Genomic DNA, 19,443 nt, shown 5'->3' on the forward strand with positions numbered 1-19,443 from the left:
TGACTTCACCTTACAACGTAAAATAATAATTATATACCGTATAATAGGTAAAGTTTTGACAGTAACAAATCATGGTCTAGCGTATGCTGTTTCGTAACTCCTCTCTGAATTCTCCACCGAGAATAATTTTAAAATAAGCCTAGGTCCCTTTTTTTTTTTTTTTTCAGTTTGCACAATGATGTAGTATGAGACCTCGGCAGCCGAGACAAGCTCCAGGCGAATATCAATACCGCTCGTGTTCGGAGATGCAGCGCATCGCAACAGGCGGTGGCTAGTGCGGGCAGCGACAGTCGACCCTGCAGCCAGCATACGGGTACGAGAGGGCGTCCGGCAGTATCTGACAGGACGTGGAAGAAGCAGCCACGTGCAAGTCAACCTCTCAGCTGTGGTTATCTTTCCATCTCATTTGACGGAAAACTGGCCGGTGAAATTACTTTTGCTACTGCCTTGAGTTTCAGTTCTACAATTTACTTTGCTGATGAAACTCTAGTCATCCGTAAATTTTAAAGAAAGACTATCAAAGCTAAACAAGACGTGTGTTTGTGTTAATAAATCGGTAGAGTGTTGTTCCTTCCTGACTTACAACGATAGGATTACGATTACTTTCCACTTTCTCTTTTCACTGCTGACGGTGGAAAGGGAAGTGATAAGCCTGCACTGAAACCAAACGCTCACTTTATCTAATATTGCCTTTTATTCAGCTTAACAATTGCATATGCCTAGTTTCCACACAGTTTGATACACGGCATTCATTCACAAGAAGGACAATTAAGGAATAAGAGTTTTAAGAAATCTAGAGACCATGTAAGGTCAATGAACTCTGAAACTTGATTAAAGATTATTTGTAGGTAACAAATATATATTTTACGATATTGACTTATTATCGCAACTGTAAACTGTACACCGAATTCGTAATCTGAGAATATTTGCATCAGTATGATAAGAGCGTAAAAATAATTAACGAAACCCACTGCCAAGAAGAAATCGAGCCAGTCGGGTCTGGCTTAACTGTGGGCCAGACGACAGCGGATGTGACGCGGTGATTAAAATTCATCATGGCTCCAAGGGCTGTGTATTGTTTATATATTTGCTGTTAACTATGCTTCTTATCAGCGTTGGAATACTTGTGCGCTGTAATGAACTCTGAAGCAAGTGTTCGTTGGTTATATTCATAACCTTTATCAGTGGCGTAGCCGACTGCTTAGTTACTGTACAGCCTGTTATCTGAGTGAACAGTTCCCAGCAGGGAATGTTTACGTGTTGTTGACAAATGTGTGTTGCTTGTGCTCCTGGGATGGAACTGAACGTGCCAATATGCCACTGCACGTTAACGGGTTATTAATTGACATCATGTTGTGACAAGACGTGATACATATTTTGTTCTAGTCGTAATTTTTCCGTCGATATTATCACAATGTTTAATGTTCGAGGCCGAAAAATCGGCAACGATACCTTAGATGTTGCAAATAAGGGGTGCTTTGACTCCTTTGACACTTTGGCTTGCTTTCGTGCCAGTCTTTTAACAGCTGTTGCTGCTGTTACGCTGATATTTGTAATTTTAAAACTCGTTAAATATCATGTCTATCGACATCGACAAGTGCATCATTATGTTATATTCTACGTCTCAGCAATCGAATGCCTGGTCTGGTAAGTGTTCTATTTTAGTTTCTAGTGTTTATTTGTAAAATACCTCGCTACCTTGTCAAATTAACTACACCAAGGAAGATATTACATTCTGGGCTTTCTTCACTTACTTTAACTTACTGTATTTGATCAATTATGTGTCGCAATAATTATGTGAAAATTAGCAAAATTCTGCTATCTTGTTAAAGAAACTGATGAAGTTCAGTGTAACTGACAGTGTGTCATTTACTATTGTGCTGTTTATTCAGTGCTTGGTAGTTGCAGCAATTTACTGTTATGTCAGTTAAAGTAGCCTACAATATCCGAATTAATAAAACTGTTATACCTCCATCAATTTTGCTGTAAGTGGTTGAATCCCAAAGTTTGACCATGATATCTAAAGTGAAATAGCCTATTTCTTGATATTTTCAGTTAGTTCAAGGAAAATCGGGAATAATGCCTAATTTGTAGGTTCTAGGAAGTCTTCACAGAAAGAATTTTAATCTTCAAATTACTCAAGAGTGTCGAGTCTTATTTGTATACAAAACGTTCATTTGACTGATAACCACACTGTATGTGGCCTTGAAGCTAAATAACAAAAAATTGTAAACTTATTACATATGCAGGTGACATTTCCATTATGTGAGCATCACAGCTTGAATACATTACTGTGCTAGAATTAAGTTAAATAGGTATTTACCATATTCATCATATTCAAAATTCCGTTTCAGTTTACCCAAACTGTCAAACGTTACAGTATTTTCCGTTGCTTCAATTTGGCATTACAATTCAAGATTTAACTATAGTCTGTACATTTTATGAAAATTTATATTCAGGTTTGTACATAAAAATTGTTAGTTACTGTAGCCTATACTCACCTTTCAGTTTTATATGTGTGAGCATGGCACGCAGTTAGTAAAGTTGGGAATTTTATCAAAGTACAGAACATCTGTTTTTCTACTAAGATCTGACAGTAACAGATCACTATGCAGCCTTCTCATATCTGTTGACCTTGTGTAGTGATAACAATGTATGCCAGCTGTTCAAAGGGCTTGATTATTGCTTGGAACTGTCCAAGGTTGGCGGATGCAGAGCGGGTCTTGGTCCACAAGTGGCCATGGGTGGTCTGTGGTCCGACAGCCCTGCATTCCAACCGGCCAACCGAGCAGAGGTGAGGTGGCCACAGCTCTACTGTGGCTGTAAGCCTCTGTATTCGGGAGACAGAGAAGGGCTGGTCTCCACAGTCGGCTGTCCTAAGAATGGTTTTCAGTGATTTTCCATTCCCCTGCATTAACGCAAATGCCGGGATAGTTCTTAGTATAGGCCTTGGCTGGCAACCTTCTCACCATCTCTCCACATCTCCTTCTCTGATACAAATCCCTAATCCCCTGGCCTGAGAGACGGCGTCTCCATCTAGGAGGACTGCCTCTCCATTCGGGGAGGAATGAAAATATTTAGTAGTAGTTGGAACTGTCTGACTCTGTAAATGCACTATATAAGAAATTTTTACAAGTTGCTTTACGTCGCACCAACACAGATAGATCTTATGGCGACTATGAGACAGGAAAGGGCTAGAAGTGAGAAGGAAGCGGCCGGGGCCTTAATGAAGGTACAGCCCCAGCATTTTCCCAGCGTGAAAATGGGAAACCATGGAAAACCATCTTCGGGGCTGCCGACAGTGGAGTTCAAACCCGCTATCTTCCGCATACTGGATACTGACCGCACTTAAGCAACCACAGCTATCGAGCTCAATAAGAAATTTTTGGGTAATGAGGTGTGAAATGGCATTTTTAAGACAGTCCAATTGAGCAGAAATGTTGTTGTAGGCTAAATCATTTTTGTACACCTCTGCACAAATCCTGTTCTTTAATTTGCTGATTGTCAGGGTTCTCAGATATATTAGCCTCTAATTTTCTATTGGGCCTGTGTACTCAGTAGGCCTACCCAACATTGGTTGCTTTCTCTTGAAGTTCTGCAAAATATTTCTGTTACAATAACGTATAGCCACTCAGAAAAAAAAAAAAAAAAAGTTTACTACTCACATTTAATATTGTAGCAGACTTACATTTAAGTATTACCAAAATATAGTTCATCTCCCATGTAGATACAAACCCCGTGGATACCCACAACAAACATATCTATAGGTACTGGTAGTGAAAACTGTACCAACAAGGAACTTATACAATCATAATTTATAACTTTCATTTCCGTGTTGATGTTTAACTAGAAATCCCCCCTCGGGGGAGCCTGCTAACCCCTAGAGGACGCGTCCCCGGCTGGCGGATAGGGGGACCCTACAATTCAGTAAGGCTGGTTGAAATACCCAATATAACCTGCGGGCCAACAGGCAGCCCAGTTCCTGGGAGCTTTAAAATAATGGGACACCCTGTCTCCAGGCGTCACAAATATGGAGGGCCCAAGCCCAGGGTATGGTTGAAGAGCCCAACAGCATCAGTCGCGGAAGAGGGAAACTTGTAGCATCTGTATTCCAGTGGAGTGGCCTAAAATAACATCTGGCAGTAGGTATAAAATGCCTTTGGGAGTGGCGACCCCATTGTAATAATAGCCTATATATGGTAGGGTACTAGGAAATAAACTTCGGAAAAGGCTAGGGCAGAGAGTTACAATAATTGAAAATCTTCCACCTTTTTGATACTTTTTATTTGCTTTTTAGCAAATTTTTATTTGTAAACAGTGCATGTTTCGTTCTCACTTGGGAACATCTTCAGTTGTTGTTAAGCTTAGGTGAATCGCTAAGTTTTTGAACACGTTATTTGCAAGTACATTGATTCTCTTAAAGACTACTAGAATACAAATTAAATTAAAATGATGTTAAAACAATGTGGGGGTTAATGAAATGAGACTGGATGATTACATAGTTGGTCAGCTTAAAAACTATATCTATTCATTGGAATAGTTGTTAAAAGTTTCACTTTGTTACATTAAAAATGTCTGTTTGTCTTCCGGTTAAAAGGTTTTAAAAATGGCTTCATGACACTGTTCAATTTCTTGAATGTTTTTTCTTTCACTCCTTCCAGGTAAGCTGTTATTTATTATGGGCTTGCTTAAAGTGCCCTAAATTGAGTCTAATGCGGAACTTTGAAGCTGATTGCTGGTCAATTTTTGGAAAGGGAGCTTCGTCTCAATTTCTTGCTGTTGTTAGACTCCAATTCTACTGTGACCCTGGAGGGGGAACGTTTGATGCTGCTTTACGTCTAAAAAGCAAATAAAAAGTATCTAAAAGGTGGAAGATTTTCAATTATGTAACTCTCTGTGATTAGATTTTGATACGGAAAATGAAGCTGATTGCTTGCAAAGGCTAGGGCATCCCCCGCTTAAAGCGACTTGCAGTTCTCAGGGTATTGGGGGAACTGTGAGAAATGGGCGACCAGTAACCAACATTAAGATAGTAATAGTAAATCCTATGACCCTGACAGGAAAGGCGGAGGAAGTAGTAGATTTCATAGAGAAGGATAAGGTCAATGAAGTCTGAAACTTAATTAAAGATTATTTCCAAGTAACTAGTATATATTTTACAAAGGTATATACTTATTATTTGAACTGTAATCTGCACATCAAATTTGGGGAGTTGAGTGAAGTGAAATGGAAAGTTAACCGAAGGAAGAAATTAAGGAAAGGGTACACATTTTACTGGAGTGGTGGCCAGGAGGCAATAAATGGAGTGGGACTTCCATTTCAAAGCAATTGGAGGAGTATGTTGATGTGGTAGAATGTGTGTGACAGAATAATGAAGATTAAAGATGAAGAATGAAGTGATAGATTTCATACAAGTGTATGCACCACAGATGGGAAACAGGGAAGAAGATATTGAAGGATTCTTGGAGAAATTAGAAAGAGAAATTTCAAGTGTGGAAGTGGTTATTATGGGAGATCTGAATGCACAAGTCGGAAATGAGAGACAAGGAAAGGAAGATAGTAATAGTAAATCCTATGACCCTGACAGGAAAGGCGGAGGAAGTAGTAGATTTCATAGAGAAGGATAAGGTCAATGAAGTCTGGAAGAAGGATGGATATGGGAAAAAGAATCACGAAGGAGAGGAACTAGTGGACTTCTGTGAAAGGAATGGACTTATAGTGGGGAATACATGGTTTCAAAAGAAAAACAGCAGGAAAATTATGAGATATGGGTGGGGTGGCAGAAGAAAAAAATCAGTAATTGACTACTTTTTGGTGGAAAGGACAAATCACAGGAAGTTGATGGATGGGACAGCTTTACCAGGAGAAGCACTTGATGAGGACCATAGAGTCGTGGTGGCAAAGTTATGGTTGGGAAAAATGGAAAAATAAGAGATAAGAGAAAGCAAAATAAAAGTATGGAAATTGAAAGACTAAACTGTACAGGAAGATTTTTAGGAGAGATTGAAGCAACAAATCCCAGTTACTGAAGTGGAAAATGTAGAAGAGGAGTGGGCCAATTTTAAGAAGTCATTTGTTAGTGCAGCAAAGAGTGCTTGTTGCAGGACATTTACAAGAGAGAAAGAAAGGGAGACACCATAGTGGAATGAGGAAGTGAGGAAAGTGGTGAAAGAAAAGAAGACAGCCTGGCAAGAATGGAAACGAGATCAAACAGAAGAAAGGAAAAGGAAGTATCTCAACAGTAAACAGAGATGTAAAAAGGTGGTAGGAGAAGAAAAGTTAGGAAGAATTTACACAAAAAATGTAAGTGGCACTAACAGGATGCTGTATATGCTTATAAGAAGTAAGAGGACAGAAAGAATTACCACAAAGCTAGTGAAAAAGGAAGATGGGGAACTGTTAACAAACCCAGAAGAGATAAAGAGAAGATGGAAGGAGTATTTTGATAAGCTATTGAATATGAACAACTGTAAGTTACAGGGGAGATAAAAGCAATACAGTGTGAGGACTCGACACAATTGTTTTTTCTATGTCATATGTTTCAGTAACTTCAAGAATCTAACTTACGTATTTCTTTAACTTGGATATATTCCTTTCAACATATAATATACAACTTTATTGTACTGTTTCACTCACATCATTACTTAAAGGCTTGATACTTGAACTTTTAAAATTTTTTCATTGGATTTCCACAAACTTTTGGAAGCACAGTGTCGATCGGCACATATGTCTTGCTACTCTTCAGAACTTGCTCCGTACTACATTTACGTATTTGATCTAAGACTTCTTCATGATTTTGGGAACTTTTGACACACAGCGCTGATCCCTAAAATTATACAGTGCCTCATGAACTGCAACTGAAAAATACGTATTTGATTCTAGACTTCTTCATAACATTGAAATTTCAACACACAGTGCTCCCTAATGTGTTTTAGTGCTTCACAAACAGCAACTGACGGAATTATTTAAACTTCACATTTTATTTACCTGTACATTGTCTTTTATACTTATTTGTGATCGGCTGATGATGACCAAGAATACTGGTCGAAACCAGTACCAATTATAATTAAGTAGGAATGTAAAACTTACATTTCTTATTTTAATAGTATTGAAAGGTTGAACCATCATATATCTTCTTTCAGCTTAATAGTAACAGAGGAGGATATAACAGTGCGGGAGGTGGAGTTAGCGGTACAAAATATGAAGACGGGAAATGCAACAGGGATGGATGAAATCAGTTTGGAAATGATAAAGGTTGCTGGACCTGTTAGTATGCAGTGGTTGTACTGACTGCTAAAGTGTGTGTGGGAAAACAAATGTGTACCTGAAGACTGGAAAAAAGGGATAATAAAACCAGTGTTTAAGAAAGGGGACAAGAAAGTTTGTGGTTACTATAGAGGAGTCCCACTTATATCGCAGGTAGTTAAAATACTGGAAAGGATATTAGAAAGAAGAATGAGAAGAAAGATTGAAGGAGAGTTACAAGAGGAACAATATGGCTTCAGGAGTGGAAGATCTACAGTGGACCCAATCTTTAGCATGAGACAGCTTATGGAAAAGAACTGGGAATATGGAAAGGATCTTGTCATGACTTTTATAGATATGGAAAAGACATATGATAGTGTACCCAGGGAGAAGGTTTGGGAAACCATGGCTGAACAGAGACTCGGAAGAGAAATGTTAGAAATGGTGCAAGCAATGTACAACAACTGTGTTAGCAGAGTACTGACCCCAGTTGGAAAGACAGAATGGTTTAGGAATAAGACTAGACTAAGACAGGGGAGTGTGCTGTTACCTCTTTTGTTTATTACGGTCATGGGCGAAACTGTAAAATTTTTTTTTTGCTAGGGGCTTTACGTCACGCCGACACAGATAGGTCTTATGGCGACGATGGGATAGGAGAGGCCTCGGAGTTGGAAGGAAGCAGCCGTGGCCTTAATTAAGGTACAGCCCCAGCATTTGCCTGGTGTGAAAATGGGAAACCACGGAAGAAACTGTAAAAGAAACAAAGGAAGCCTATGGAGATAAAGAGATGAAGATACTGCTATTTGCAGATGATGATGTGATCTGGAGAAAGGACAGCGAAGAAGTGCAACAAGAGCTGGATGTAGGTACTGAACGAAAAAATTGAGAAGTATGGCATAAAAATCAGTACAGAGAAAAGTGAGACTATGGTGATGTTGAGAGGGGAAAGGCAAGGAAAGGGCACTGTGAAAATCGGAAGTCAAGGGTCTGGAAGTTGTGGACGGCTTTAAATATCTAGGAAGTGAATCAATGCAAAATGCTAGGGTGGACATGGAGATTAGTAGGAGGGTACAGCACAGTAAAGCATTCTACCAAAATGTAAGAAAACTTGTTTGGAGCAAAGAAGCACCAAGGAAAAGTAAAGAGATAATGTACAAAATGTACTATGTACCCATATCGACTTATGCAGCTGAGACTTTGACTAGCAGGCAAGAGAGTAGAATTCAAACCAGTGAGATGAAATTCCTAAGAAATATGATAGAAAAGACAGAGTGAGAAATGAAGATGTGAGGAAGGAAGTTGGGATAGGAACGCTAAATGAGTGAGTTGAAAAGAATAAACTAAGGTGGTTTGGACATGTAAAGAGGATGGAGGAGAATAACATTCCAAGACAGACGCTGGAAGCAAAGTGCGAGAGCAAGAGGAAGACCTAGAACAAGATGGATTGAATCAGTGAAGAGTGGCATAAGAAGACAAAATTTAGACTGGGACAAGATCGTGGAAGAAGAATGGTGGAAGGAAAGAGGAAGATGGAGAAGTACCATAAATACCCTGACCTGGCATAAGCTGGATTTATTTATTTATTCGTGTCAGTAGCACAATATAGATTATAGATTGCAAATTATATAAAATATATGGATAAGGGGAAATGTTGGTGGTGATGATGATGATAGAAATCAGTCAAGGTATACCTTTAAAGAAATAAATGATGCATATCATAAAGTGTTGAATGGTGGAACATCCCTTGACTGATTCCTATCATATAAGAACTTATACGATACGATGCATTCATTCTTTTTATGATTGACTGTGCTTTCATAACTGTTACAGTACTGAATACACTAAGCAAGAATGTGTAGGCCTACTCTGTTATTTGAACCTGTGGTAAAGTTTCCATTGCCAAGCTCGATAGCTGCAGTTGTTTAAGTGTGGCCAGTATCCTGTATTTGGGAGATAGTGGGTTCGAACCCCACTGTTGGTAGCCCTGAAGATGTTTTTCCATAGTTTCCCATTTTCACACCAGGCAAATGATGAGACTGCACCTTAATTAAAGTCACAGCCACTTTCTTCCACTCCTATCCCTTTCCTATCCCATAGTCGCCATAAGATCTATCTGTGCCGGTGCGACGTAAATCAACTTGTGAAAAGTTTCCATTGTAAATAACTTAATGTTAAACAAATCTTTTTCATTCTGTACACAACAGTTTCGTTTAATATTACAGGATAATAATATACTGGGACATTATTTTATCACTTCGGGGGTTTCTCACTTTCCTGATCGCCTGCACTGCGAGCCTGTCTCCAGCCAAGCACTTTGCCGTAATGTGGCCAGGGCATGTTTTCTCACAAGATTTCTTGTACTTCATGAAGCTATTATTTATACACACACTCACATAATGGAAATGGCATTGGAACAACACACTGAGCACTAAACACGTGAACACTTGACTAAACTGAATCCTACGCTGATAAAGCTCTCAGTAGATTGCATAGAAGGGGAGCTTGTGGTTCCGAGAAGTGTGTAACGACAAAGTGCTTGGCAGGAGACAGGGTGTTAGTGCAGGCGACCAGGTGAGTGAGAATCCCCCAAACAGATAAAATAATGTCCCTGTACTTAGCTATGGTACAAGATCTGTGTCATATTTTGCAAAATACTCTGCATAAACAGTTGATGTTATTAAAAGAAGTGCATTTAACACAATTTTCATAATATAGTTTCATCTCTCAGAAAAATGTGTCCTAGTAAAATGTAAGTGAAGAGATATACGGTCGCATAAACAAATGATATTAAATAAAACATTAACTTACTTAGATTGATAATATAACCCTTGCTCAGTTCATTAAGAAGCTAATTGAATATAGTCACTTGCTATCTTGGAGTAGGCCTAATTTTAATGTAAAGAAACATTTCTCGGCTTGAAGGATTTATAAAACACTGTGAATGTCATTATGTGACAGCTGTTTCAAAGACATTTTTCTTTTTACTACCATAAAGAAGACGGTTTGTTGGCCAGGTCATTGTTAAAACAATGACGACGTAATATATAATGTTTTGTATTTAAAAGTATTTTAGTAGTTATTATGATTAATTCTGTTAGCAGTAAACAATAAGTTGCAGGTTATTAGAATAGTATTACGGATTTTGACCTTGTTAAAAATGTATTTAGCTGAAGATGTTCAATAATTGAACGAAACATGTCCTATGTTTTTAATAATTTAGCAATAATATAAGAATGAGATCCTAATTTTATAATTGCTTGTAAAGTATTGAATAGGTGGAAATCAAACTTTTATTGTTCTACTTTAGTAGTCTATGTGCCGACACTGGGTTTCACCCTCTGTCTTCCTGCCATCATCATCACGTCATTCATTTAATCTCATTAACTTCTCTGATGAGGATAACATCAGGGAGGGCATCTGGTCATAAAAATACGCCACGGCAGATTCATCTCGCCTCATTCCCAAACCCTTTGAGAAATGTGACAAGGCTTGAACAAACAAACTTCGGTTTTCCCTATAATCTATCATTCCAGCGACACTAATATAATTTCACCTCTCAGTCATTAATCATTGCTCCAGAGGAGTGTGACAGGCTTCGGCAGCCGGCACAATACTATCCTTGCCACTACATGGGGGGGTTCATTCACTCCATTTCTGACTCAGTCTATTGACTGGAAAATAGGCTGAGGATTTTCATTTCATTTAACATTTTAACTTCTGTGCAGCTCAGCAATCAACAGTGTGCCAGTGGTTTCCCGATTATTTCATTGCTTCATGGGATCCGGTTAAGAACGCTGTTCATGCCATTTACACTGAAGATCCAGTCTCAACTAAAGCTGCAAAAACAGAATTCTGTGACACAAGTGCGAGGAATGACTAAGGTACATTCAACATAAATTTTTCATGCATCACAAAAACACTCAAAAGGCTACAAAACTTGCATCTGTCATTTTCTGAAAGTTTCCAAAATGTTAATATTAATGTGGATCAACTGTATCGTGGTTGAGGTAAAGCTGCAAATATCGTAAAAATGAATATGGACACAGTACTTTCAAGGAACTGTGGATATGTTGCTTTCTTCAAACAGCCCCACCTATCTATCATCCAGTTTTAGGCTTCTTTCTTCGTTTCACGAAATTAACACTCGTTCCGGATCACTACTTGAAATAGCACCGCTTCGAACAAATACCTATAGCCATTCATTCCTTGTCTCTGCTTTGAGATTATGGAATACGATCCAGGAAGATATTAAAAAGTCTTGCTCGTCTAGGACATTTAAAACAGCCTACCGTAAATTCCTCCAGAGTACATACAGTTGACTCGAATGAATGTAAGAGTGAATGACGTGTGAATGAAACCAAAAATTAGTACTAGATTTAAGTTCTTAGGCTATCCCATTTACGTTCTTACTACTCTCATTTAAGGCTATAGACTGTTCGTAGAAATAGACTACATAGTAACATCGATTTTAGTATACCTACTCAGATTGTAACATACTAATATTCAGTTAATTTATTTTAGCCTTATATTTGAATAAGTTTTCCTTTAAGCTAGTTGTAGATATATTCTTTAGGTTATAAGTTGATATTTTTTTTGTTATTATCCACTCTCTATTTATCCTATAATTTTTCATCAGTAGTAACCTTAATTAATTGTATTATTGTAATTCCTTATCTGACTTACTCATCTCAATAACAGTAATTGATTACAATAATATTTTAGATTAATACTGTAAAAAAAAATTTAAAAAAATTGTAGGCCCCTATGTGGTTAAGTGTAAGAGAGGTCCAAGAGCCCTAACTTTGCCACTTAATAAAGACACAAATGAATAAATAAATATGGGGAAATCGGAAAGGTTGCTGCAAATTTGTATGGAAACTTGAGTGTGAAGTTAATGTTGGACTGAACCTCAGAAGATATTGTGAAATTCAAACATGCCCCCATTACCTCTTCTGTTGAATGCAGTTTCAGTCAATATACTGTAAATCTGTCCTCAGAGAAAGCAGAAGATTGTGCATTCATCTGTTAATTTGAAGTAGGCTATCAGCCTTGCATGCTCCTGCTGTCTGCCCTGTATCAAAAACTGGAACATCTTTTCAAACTCCTAATTATCTGCTGACATAGTTTCCCTATCAGTCCTACATATCGTAGCAAGCCATGTACTCTTTTCAGTCAGCTGCTGAACAGGCAGGTCACTTTCAGTTTTTCTACTAGTGTCTATATTTCAGCCATTGTTTTGTTATCTTATACATCTGCTAGTTTTGTTAAATTTTTGTCCAGCTTCATTAATATTCTAGGTAAGCCCTATATCACAATTTTTAGAGAATTTTTGTATACTCTAAGTTTGTTTTCAAATTCTTGTAAAAAAAATTTCTACCAAGATTTGATTGTTAGGCTATACAATGGTCAGAATTTCAACTGTCTTCTTTAATTTAATTCTTAATTATATCTATATACAAAATAATGCTAATGAAATATGTGCATAGATAATGAATTATCGGTACTCTACCGGTAGCTCATGAAATACATTCTTTCATATTAGACTGCTGTTCTTTCATGAATACCAACTTGTTTGTTGTTCCTTGAAAGTACTGTGTCCATATTCATTTTTGCTATATTTGCAGCTTTACCTCATCCACGATACAGTTGATCCACATTAATATTAACATTTTGGAAACTTTCAGAAAATGACAGATGCAGGTTTTGTAGCCTTTTGAATGTTTTTGTGATGCATGAAAAATGTATGTTGTAAACCTATACTGTTCCACTGCAACTTTCACTGCTTCCTTGTTGTTTATCTCGAAAGCCTTAAATGTTAGTCTAACCATAATCTCGTATGTTAGCTAGTTTTGCTACTCTACTAGGTCATTTCCTCCCCCCTGCTCCCCTCTATTTTCCTCACTCCAAAATCTAAGCCTATTTGACAGGTGTGTCCATTTCTAAGTGGTATTGCTTTCTTCATTACAGTTTTTGTATGAAGCTTCCTTTGTACTACTTTCATGTTTGTTACCTCTGATTGATATACGATATCTAGACTTAACTCATCAAGATTGACTTAGCATTGTAAATAGGCCTATAGCCTACTGTAGCCTGGGCCTAATTTGGTTGTCAGTTAACCACTTTCATGAATACCCGCACAGACTTTTTAATTATAGACTGTTATGATTTTCAGTAGTCTGCAAATATCAGTCAACAGAAAATATCAGCCTCCACGAACCTCTGTAACATGGCAACTTTTACTGCTTCCATGCTGTTTCTTTTGAAAGCCTTAACTTACATGTTAGTCTTACCATTACTGGTATCTCTTAGGTCTCTTTTTTCTTTAAAGCTAGTTTCACTAATCTACCAGATATTTTTTTCTCATATTATTTTCTAGTACTGTAGGCTAGAAAATACATTCTTATTATTTGCTATCTCATGTTTGATATTCACTCTTCCTTGACCTCCACACCACTAATATTGGTTTTGTCTAGATAATGTGGATTGTCATTCTGTGCTCCCTATGTTTCTGTATAAATTTCAGCCCATTAGTCTGTATAAAGTTCACCTTCACAACCACGTGTAGGCTATATTTTTAGTTTCAAAAGTAAACAAGCCCTTGCCCTCACACCATTCCATCAGAATAACAAACTTTTTTGTTGGGAATACTTCCTGTTTCAACGTCAAGAAGTTGCCAGATTTAGTCCTGTTTCATTATTCCTTTCTTTTCACATCAAAGTTAATTTTATATTTGTTATTTAACCCTCAGACACACACGTATGGGGAGGAATCCACCCCAGGCCATTTTATTTCCTTGTGAAATGTACAAGTAACTTTTCTGTGCTCTACCCGCCCTTGTACCTTAATGGCTGGATCCCTACATAAAGAGTCATTCTTACATAATCTATCTTAAAATCTCCGATTAATACAGTAATTTATATTTTACAATACAATGATATGTGGGGTGGAAAACACCCGAAGAGTGTATCTGCGTCCTAAGATCTGGCGCGTGTATTTGAGGGTTAATGAATAATCTACTTCAGTTAGGCCCTAAAATATCTGTTACAGATACCATTGAATAATTCTATGCCTGTAAGTTATGACTCCAAAAACCTTAAAAATAGTTAGTGGCCTGTAAATCCTGTGCATTGTAGTTTCATACTATCTGGACATAAATAAAGATCAATAAGTTAGTGATTTAAACTACTGTAACTTTACCAATTCTACATGCTTCACAGTTGGGCATAATTTGTTACTTTAACAACTGTACTTACCTTGAACTTAGCCTACTCAAAATAATTAGTTATAATAATCTGAAATGACCATAATTTGGGTGCTAGAGCTCACCAAGAGGGATCCCTTGAATATACAGTAGATAGGGCATGATAAATTTTTTCATCTCTCCCAGGGTATGAACATGAGGCTGTGTACTGATACCTCCACTATGGGCCTTATCTAACCCTCTGAAAATGATTAAATGGGTTGGAACTGCACCAAGGCTGTCTACCTTAAAAATAAAACCTCCACAGTGACTTGGAATAAACCAGCTATATTCTAAAATGACATAGATCCATTTCATCAAACCCTCGTAGCAAGCATATAAGCAACCCTTCAGAATAACCAAACAAAAGACGGAAAAGTTTTCCCATAACACATTAACATATCAGCACAAATCTATAGCTAAAATAAATACCTGGGAAATCAAGCCCAGTACTCTACTATTATTTGTAGTAATCATATAGGCAATGGTGAATAATGGTAAAGGCAACTCAATTCTATACTTTGTGCAGTGTGCACAATTTTCAGGGATTGTTCCCCTGACACATGGTATCATGATTCAGATCACCTGTGTTGTAATGTACCTTTTCAGCCATTCAGTGATTTTAAAGCTGGTATAATTGTATTGTTCACTTATAAAAAACATGTTCCTTTCATAGGATTGGTCTATGCCTTGAAACCAGGCTGTAGACTGTAGCAGTTCAACAACACATACATGATATGAGCCAACAGACAGTAGCCAATAGATACTGGACCATAGACAGCCCATGAACATTGTACAGCATACAACTGATAATAGTCCACAGACGATACACATTCATTAACAGATGATAAGTGGAACCCCTGTGGGTGGGGGCAGTACAGTAAGAGGCGATTAAAAGGGGCCGCAGGGTCTCTTAACTTGGGAGCGTGGTGTGGCGACCATGGGGTCCTTAGCTGAGTCCTGGCATTGCTTCCACTTACATGTGCCAGGCTCCTCACTTTCATCTATCGTATCCGACCTCCCTTGGTCAACTCTTGTTCTTTTCCGACCCTGACTGTATTAGGTTCATGAGGCCTAGGGACTCTATCGTTTTCACGCCCTTCATAGCCCTTGCATTTCTTTGGCTGATATCTCCATCGTTTGAAGTGCCTGATCCTTTCCATTTTCCCCCCTCTGTTTAGTGTTAATAGAGGATGATTGATCAGTTGTACTTCCTCTTAAAAAACAATAATCACCATCACCAGACGATACATAATAGTCAATAGATTAGATATTTATTTTGTTAGTGAACATCGCATTAACACATTGAATGTTTTCAGCGACTCAAGGATGGGAGAGGAAGTGGCTGTGGCCTTAATTAAGGTACAGCTCCAGCTCTTGCCTAGTGTGAAAATGAGAAACCACGGAAAACCATCTTCAGGGCTGCCAACGGTGGGATTCAAACCCACCATTTCCTGAATGCAACAACAGATAATTGACTCAGGACCCTTGATAATAGATACTGAACCACGTCCAACACACATGTATATTGATATTCACCTTCCCCTAAAACTAGCTAGTAGGGCGTAAAACCTAAGGTTTGTCCAGCCTGGGGAAAGAGATACCCTGTGCTCACAGATGGATTGCTATAGGGCAGGGCCTCTCAGGGTTCATGCACCGGTGCATTGCAAGGTGCAAAAGACAACTTCGCTAGGTTGACTAGAGTGCAGACTCCCACTCCTCAGTTTTGAGCAATAGCGTTTTCTCTGTCTTTCCCTACGCCTGTCTCGCTCGCTTCGCGTGTCTCCCCCTTCCTAAGTTGCTCTGCAGCGCTTCACAATCCTAGCAGAGTTGAGCTGAGCTTAGGCGAGTCGCCCCAAGACAAAACGCTGGTCCGAGCCAAGTCGGACCTCTGCGCCTCGGTTTGCATGTGTAAGATTTTGGGCGTTGAGAGGCCCTGCTATAGGGGATAATGTCTGGTTCCTTGGCTAAATGTTTAGCATACTGGCCTTTGGTCCAGGCGTCCTGGGGTCAATTCCCAGCCAGTTGGGAGATTTTAACCTTAATTGGTTAATTTTGATGGGTCGGGGGCTGAGTGTGGGTGCCGTTTTCAGCATTAGAATTCATCACAGCTAGGGCCCCATCATCACAGACGTGCAAGTCGCCTACAGGAGTCTACTGAAAAGACCTGCAGCTGGCCTCTCTGGGAGCCACACATCATTAATGATAACTGGGATAACACCCATAGACTTGCCACGCCCAGGACTCCTCAAACAGCCACATTCTCTTTGATTATTCTTACAACTTTCATATTATTAATAGCTCTGATTTCCCCAAATACTGTGCACATATATGCAAACAACTATTTACTGTTGACAACACGTTCTTTATTGGTAGTCACTACTTTTTATGCATTGTCTTATGCAAAGGCGTAAGGTTTCCTGTGTGAGCTTTTATAAAATTTAAGATAATAGATTAGTAGGAGTGGCTTACTTGATAAGAAGGTACATTGCATTGCCCATATTTTTGGAGCAGCAACCTTCATTAGTGAAGTAGAGAAAAACATGTTGCAAAATTTCTTATTCTTACAGATATCTTTTTGTATTTTGCTGTATGAAAAAGGCAATCCATAGGGAATCTTTTGTGTTTCATTAATATTTTGCTCCATGTCTTCAGAAGAAAAACTCAACTGTCCATATCTATGACCGCTCTGGAATGTAGCAAAAATCAAAAAGATATACTGTATCTATATTACGGGCTGCAAAAGCATCAGTCTAAACATTTCTTGTTCTTTATTTATGCTAAAAAATTTCTTCATTCCATTTTATTTCTTTTAACTTCTCTTATACCTCTCGTAACTAGCTTGCTAATTGAGTTGGTAAGATTAATATTGGTTTATAAAAAATTCTTTTGGATAATATTCATTTAATTTAAATGTGTGTTTGTTCCAGTGGTACGAGTTTCATGCTGGGAAACCATTTTCCTCAAGTGGACTTCGCAGCTTGTTTCCTGAAGCTCTTCCAGTTCACTCTAATCTGTCATCTCCACTGGTCTCTAGCTGCACGCTCTCTGCACCGTGAGGATATAGTCCAGCATGTTATTAACCCTGCGCTGTGTCTCTATGTCTTGTACTGCACTACTGTGGCTCTAATGGGCATGGTCGATGTCACAGGGACCTGGACAGAGTGCATGCGTAAGTGGCTAACAAAAATACTGTTTGCTTTGAATAGCAAGTTAGCTGTTTGTATGCCTTGTTTTTTTATTTTTAAATTTTTTAAAATTCTTCTTTCATTATTAGTAATTGGGGACTTCATCTAAAATACTTATTTGTTGTGGTAAACCTAGATTATTGAGATGAATTCCACTTATTTTTAGTGTGTTCACCTATGTTTTATGAACTTACGATGAACTATAGATTATTGGGGTAAATAACGACACAATAAATAAATAATATATGCGTAAAATTGCATTAAGCCTACACAATCACCTGGAATATGTACACCAAGAAATTTCTTCCCGCCAAAGCCAAACTTCGTCACTACCACGCAGTTGCTCTTACAGAAGCACTCTACGCAACGGAGACGTCACCATTAACTACCGATGTCAAAGAGATCGATAAAATATTAGGACACAAGATTCAAGATGGTATCTGGATACACAAAAGCTCAGAAAATCTGTATTCACTGACTGAACAATTCACCTCTCTTGTCATACTTTATTAGCTTCATTTGATAATTGATAATTTCTATGATCACAATTATAAAACTGGATTTCCCACCTGATCAATACTTTTTTATTTATATTTTATTTATATTGATGTATTGATGTACTGGTTCCGGCCTATATTATAGGCCATCTTCAGCTGCTGAAGAACCTTCATTTTGGTACAATAACATACAGTGTTAAACACTACTTATTTCTAAGTTAAAGACTACTTATTTAAAGTTTAAATGGTACAATATTGTGATAAAACTTCCGTCAAATTGGAGTTGTAAGAGTCCTCTTAAACATAGAAATAAGTAGTATTTAACATTGTATGTTACTTTACCAAAATTAAGGTTCTTCAGCAGTTGAAGATGGCCTATAATAAAGGTCAAAACTGGTACTGTAAAATGTATTAAATACATCAGTATAATTAAAAAAGTATTGATTAGGTGGGAAATCCAGCTTTATAATTGTGATCACCTCACTTGCACGGAAAAGACATATGAAATTCTACAGTCTTATAGCACGGATGGACGACACTCGCTTCACCAAGAAAATCTTCCACATCATCAACAGAACCTGACAATCCAAAATTCGCTGGCTGGTAGACACCCAAAGTGACCTCACAGAAATCAATATTGACCCACTGGCAACTACATGGACTGCATATAGGCAGAAAATTAATACACAGAACTTCATACCCAAGAACCCAACAGGAAAGAATTTAAAACTCAAAAACGTATGGACGCAAGAAAAAGATAGGTTAATTATTATGGTACATGACATTAAAATAAAGTGGGATCTATTTATGATAACAAGCACTATACAATGTATTTACACAGGCTATAAAGTTAAAGCAGTGTAGGTCTATAGGCTATATTAGTTCACTTTGTCTGCAGTGGCAACCTGTGAATTCAGGAAGTTGATGGTAACACCATCTTTTTCTCTCTCCCTCTAGATGTGGTAGAACCCTGAATATCTGTCGAAGTGACGCAGTGGAGACTGTAGGGTACATGCACATGTTGAGAAGGCTCAGGTCAATCCTGGCGTACCACCCGCAGCGAGGATCATTTTAACTTGCAAGAGGATGTGAGCACTCCATGGGCAACTCTGTGCACCATCCAGGGGCATGTCAGGATAGGCATGGATAATGGGAAAAGACAGTTAATCCGATCGACTTAAAAAAAAAAAAGTCTGTAACTTCTTTTCTTAATCCATTTACCCTCCAGGGTTGGTGTTTCCCCCAGACTCAGCAAGGGATCCCATCTCTACCG

At 38.2% G+C, this 19,443-nt stretch overlaps 1 protein-coding gene across 1 annotated transcript in view; it reads left to right on the plus strand.

Moving 5' to 3' along the window:
• The first annotated feature begins 1,414 nt into the window (after window positions 1–1,414).
• LOC136867431 (uncharacterized) overlaps window positions 1,415–19,443 on the plus strand; it is a 60,435-nt gene continuing 42,406 nt past the window's right edge. The window contains exons 1-2 of the mRNA XM_067144634.2: window positions 1,415–1,647; window positions 17,416–17,657. Coding sequence (XP_067000735.2) covers window positions 1,415–1,647; window positions 17,416–17,657 — 475 coding nt within the window. The remainder of the gene's footprint in view (window positions 1,648–17,415; window positions 17,658–19,443) is intronic.

This window comes from Anabrus simplex, chromosome 3, assembly GCF_040414725.1.
Source record: "Anabrus simplex isolate iqAnaSimp1 chromosome 3, ASM4041472v1, whole genome shotgun sequence".
In the NCBI taxonomy this organism is placed as follows: domain Eukaryota; kingdom Metazoa; phylum Arthropoda; class Insecta; order Orthoptera; family Tettigoniidae; genus Anabrus; species Anabrus simplex.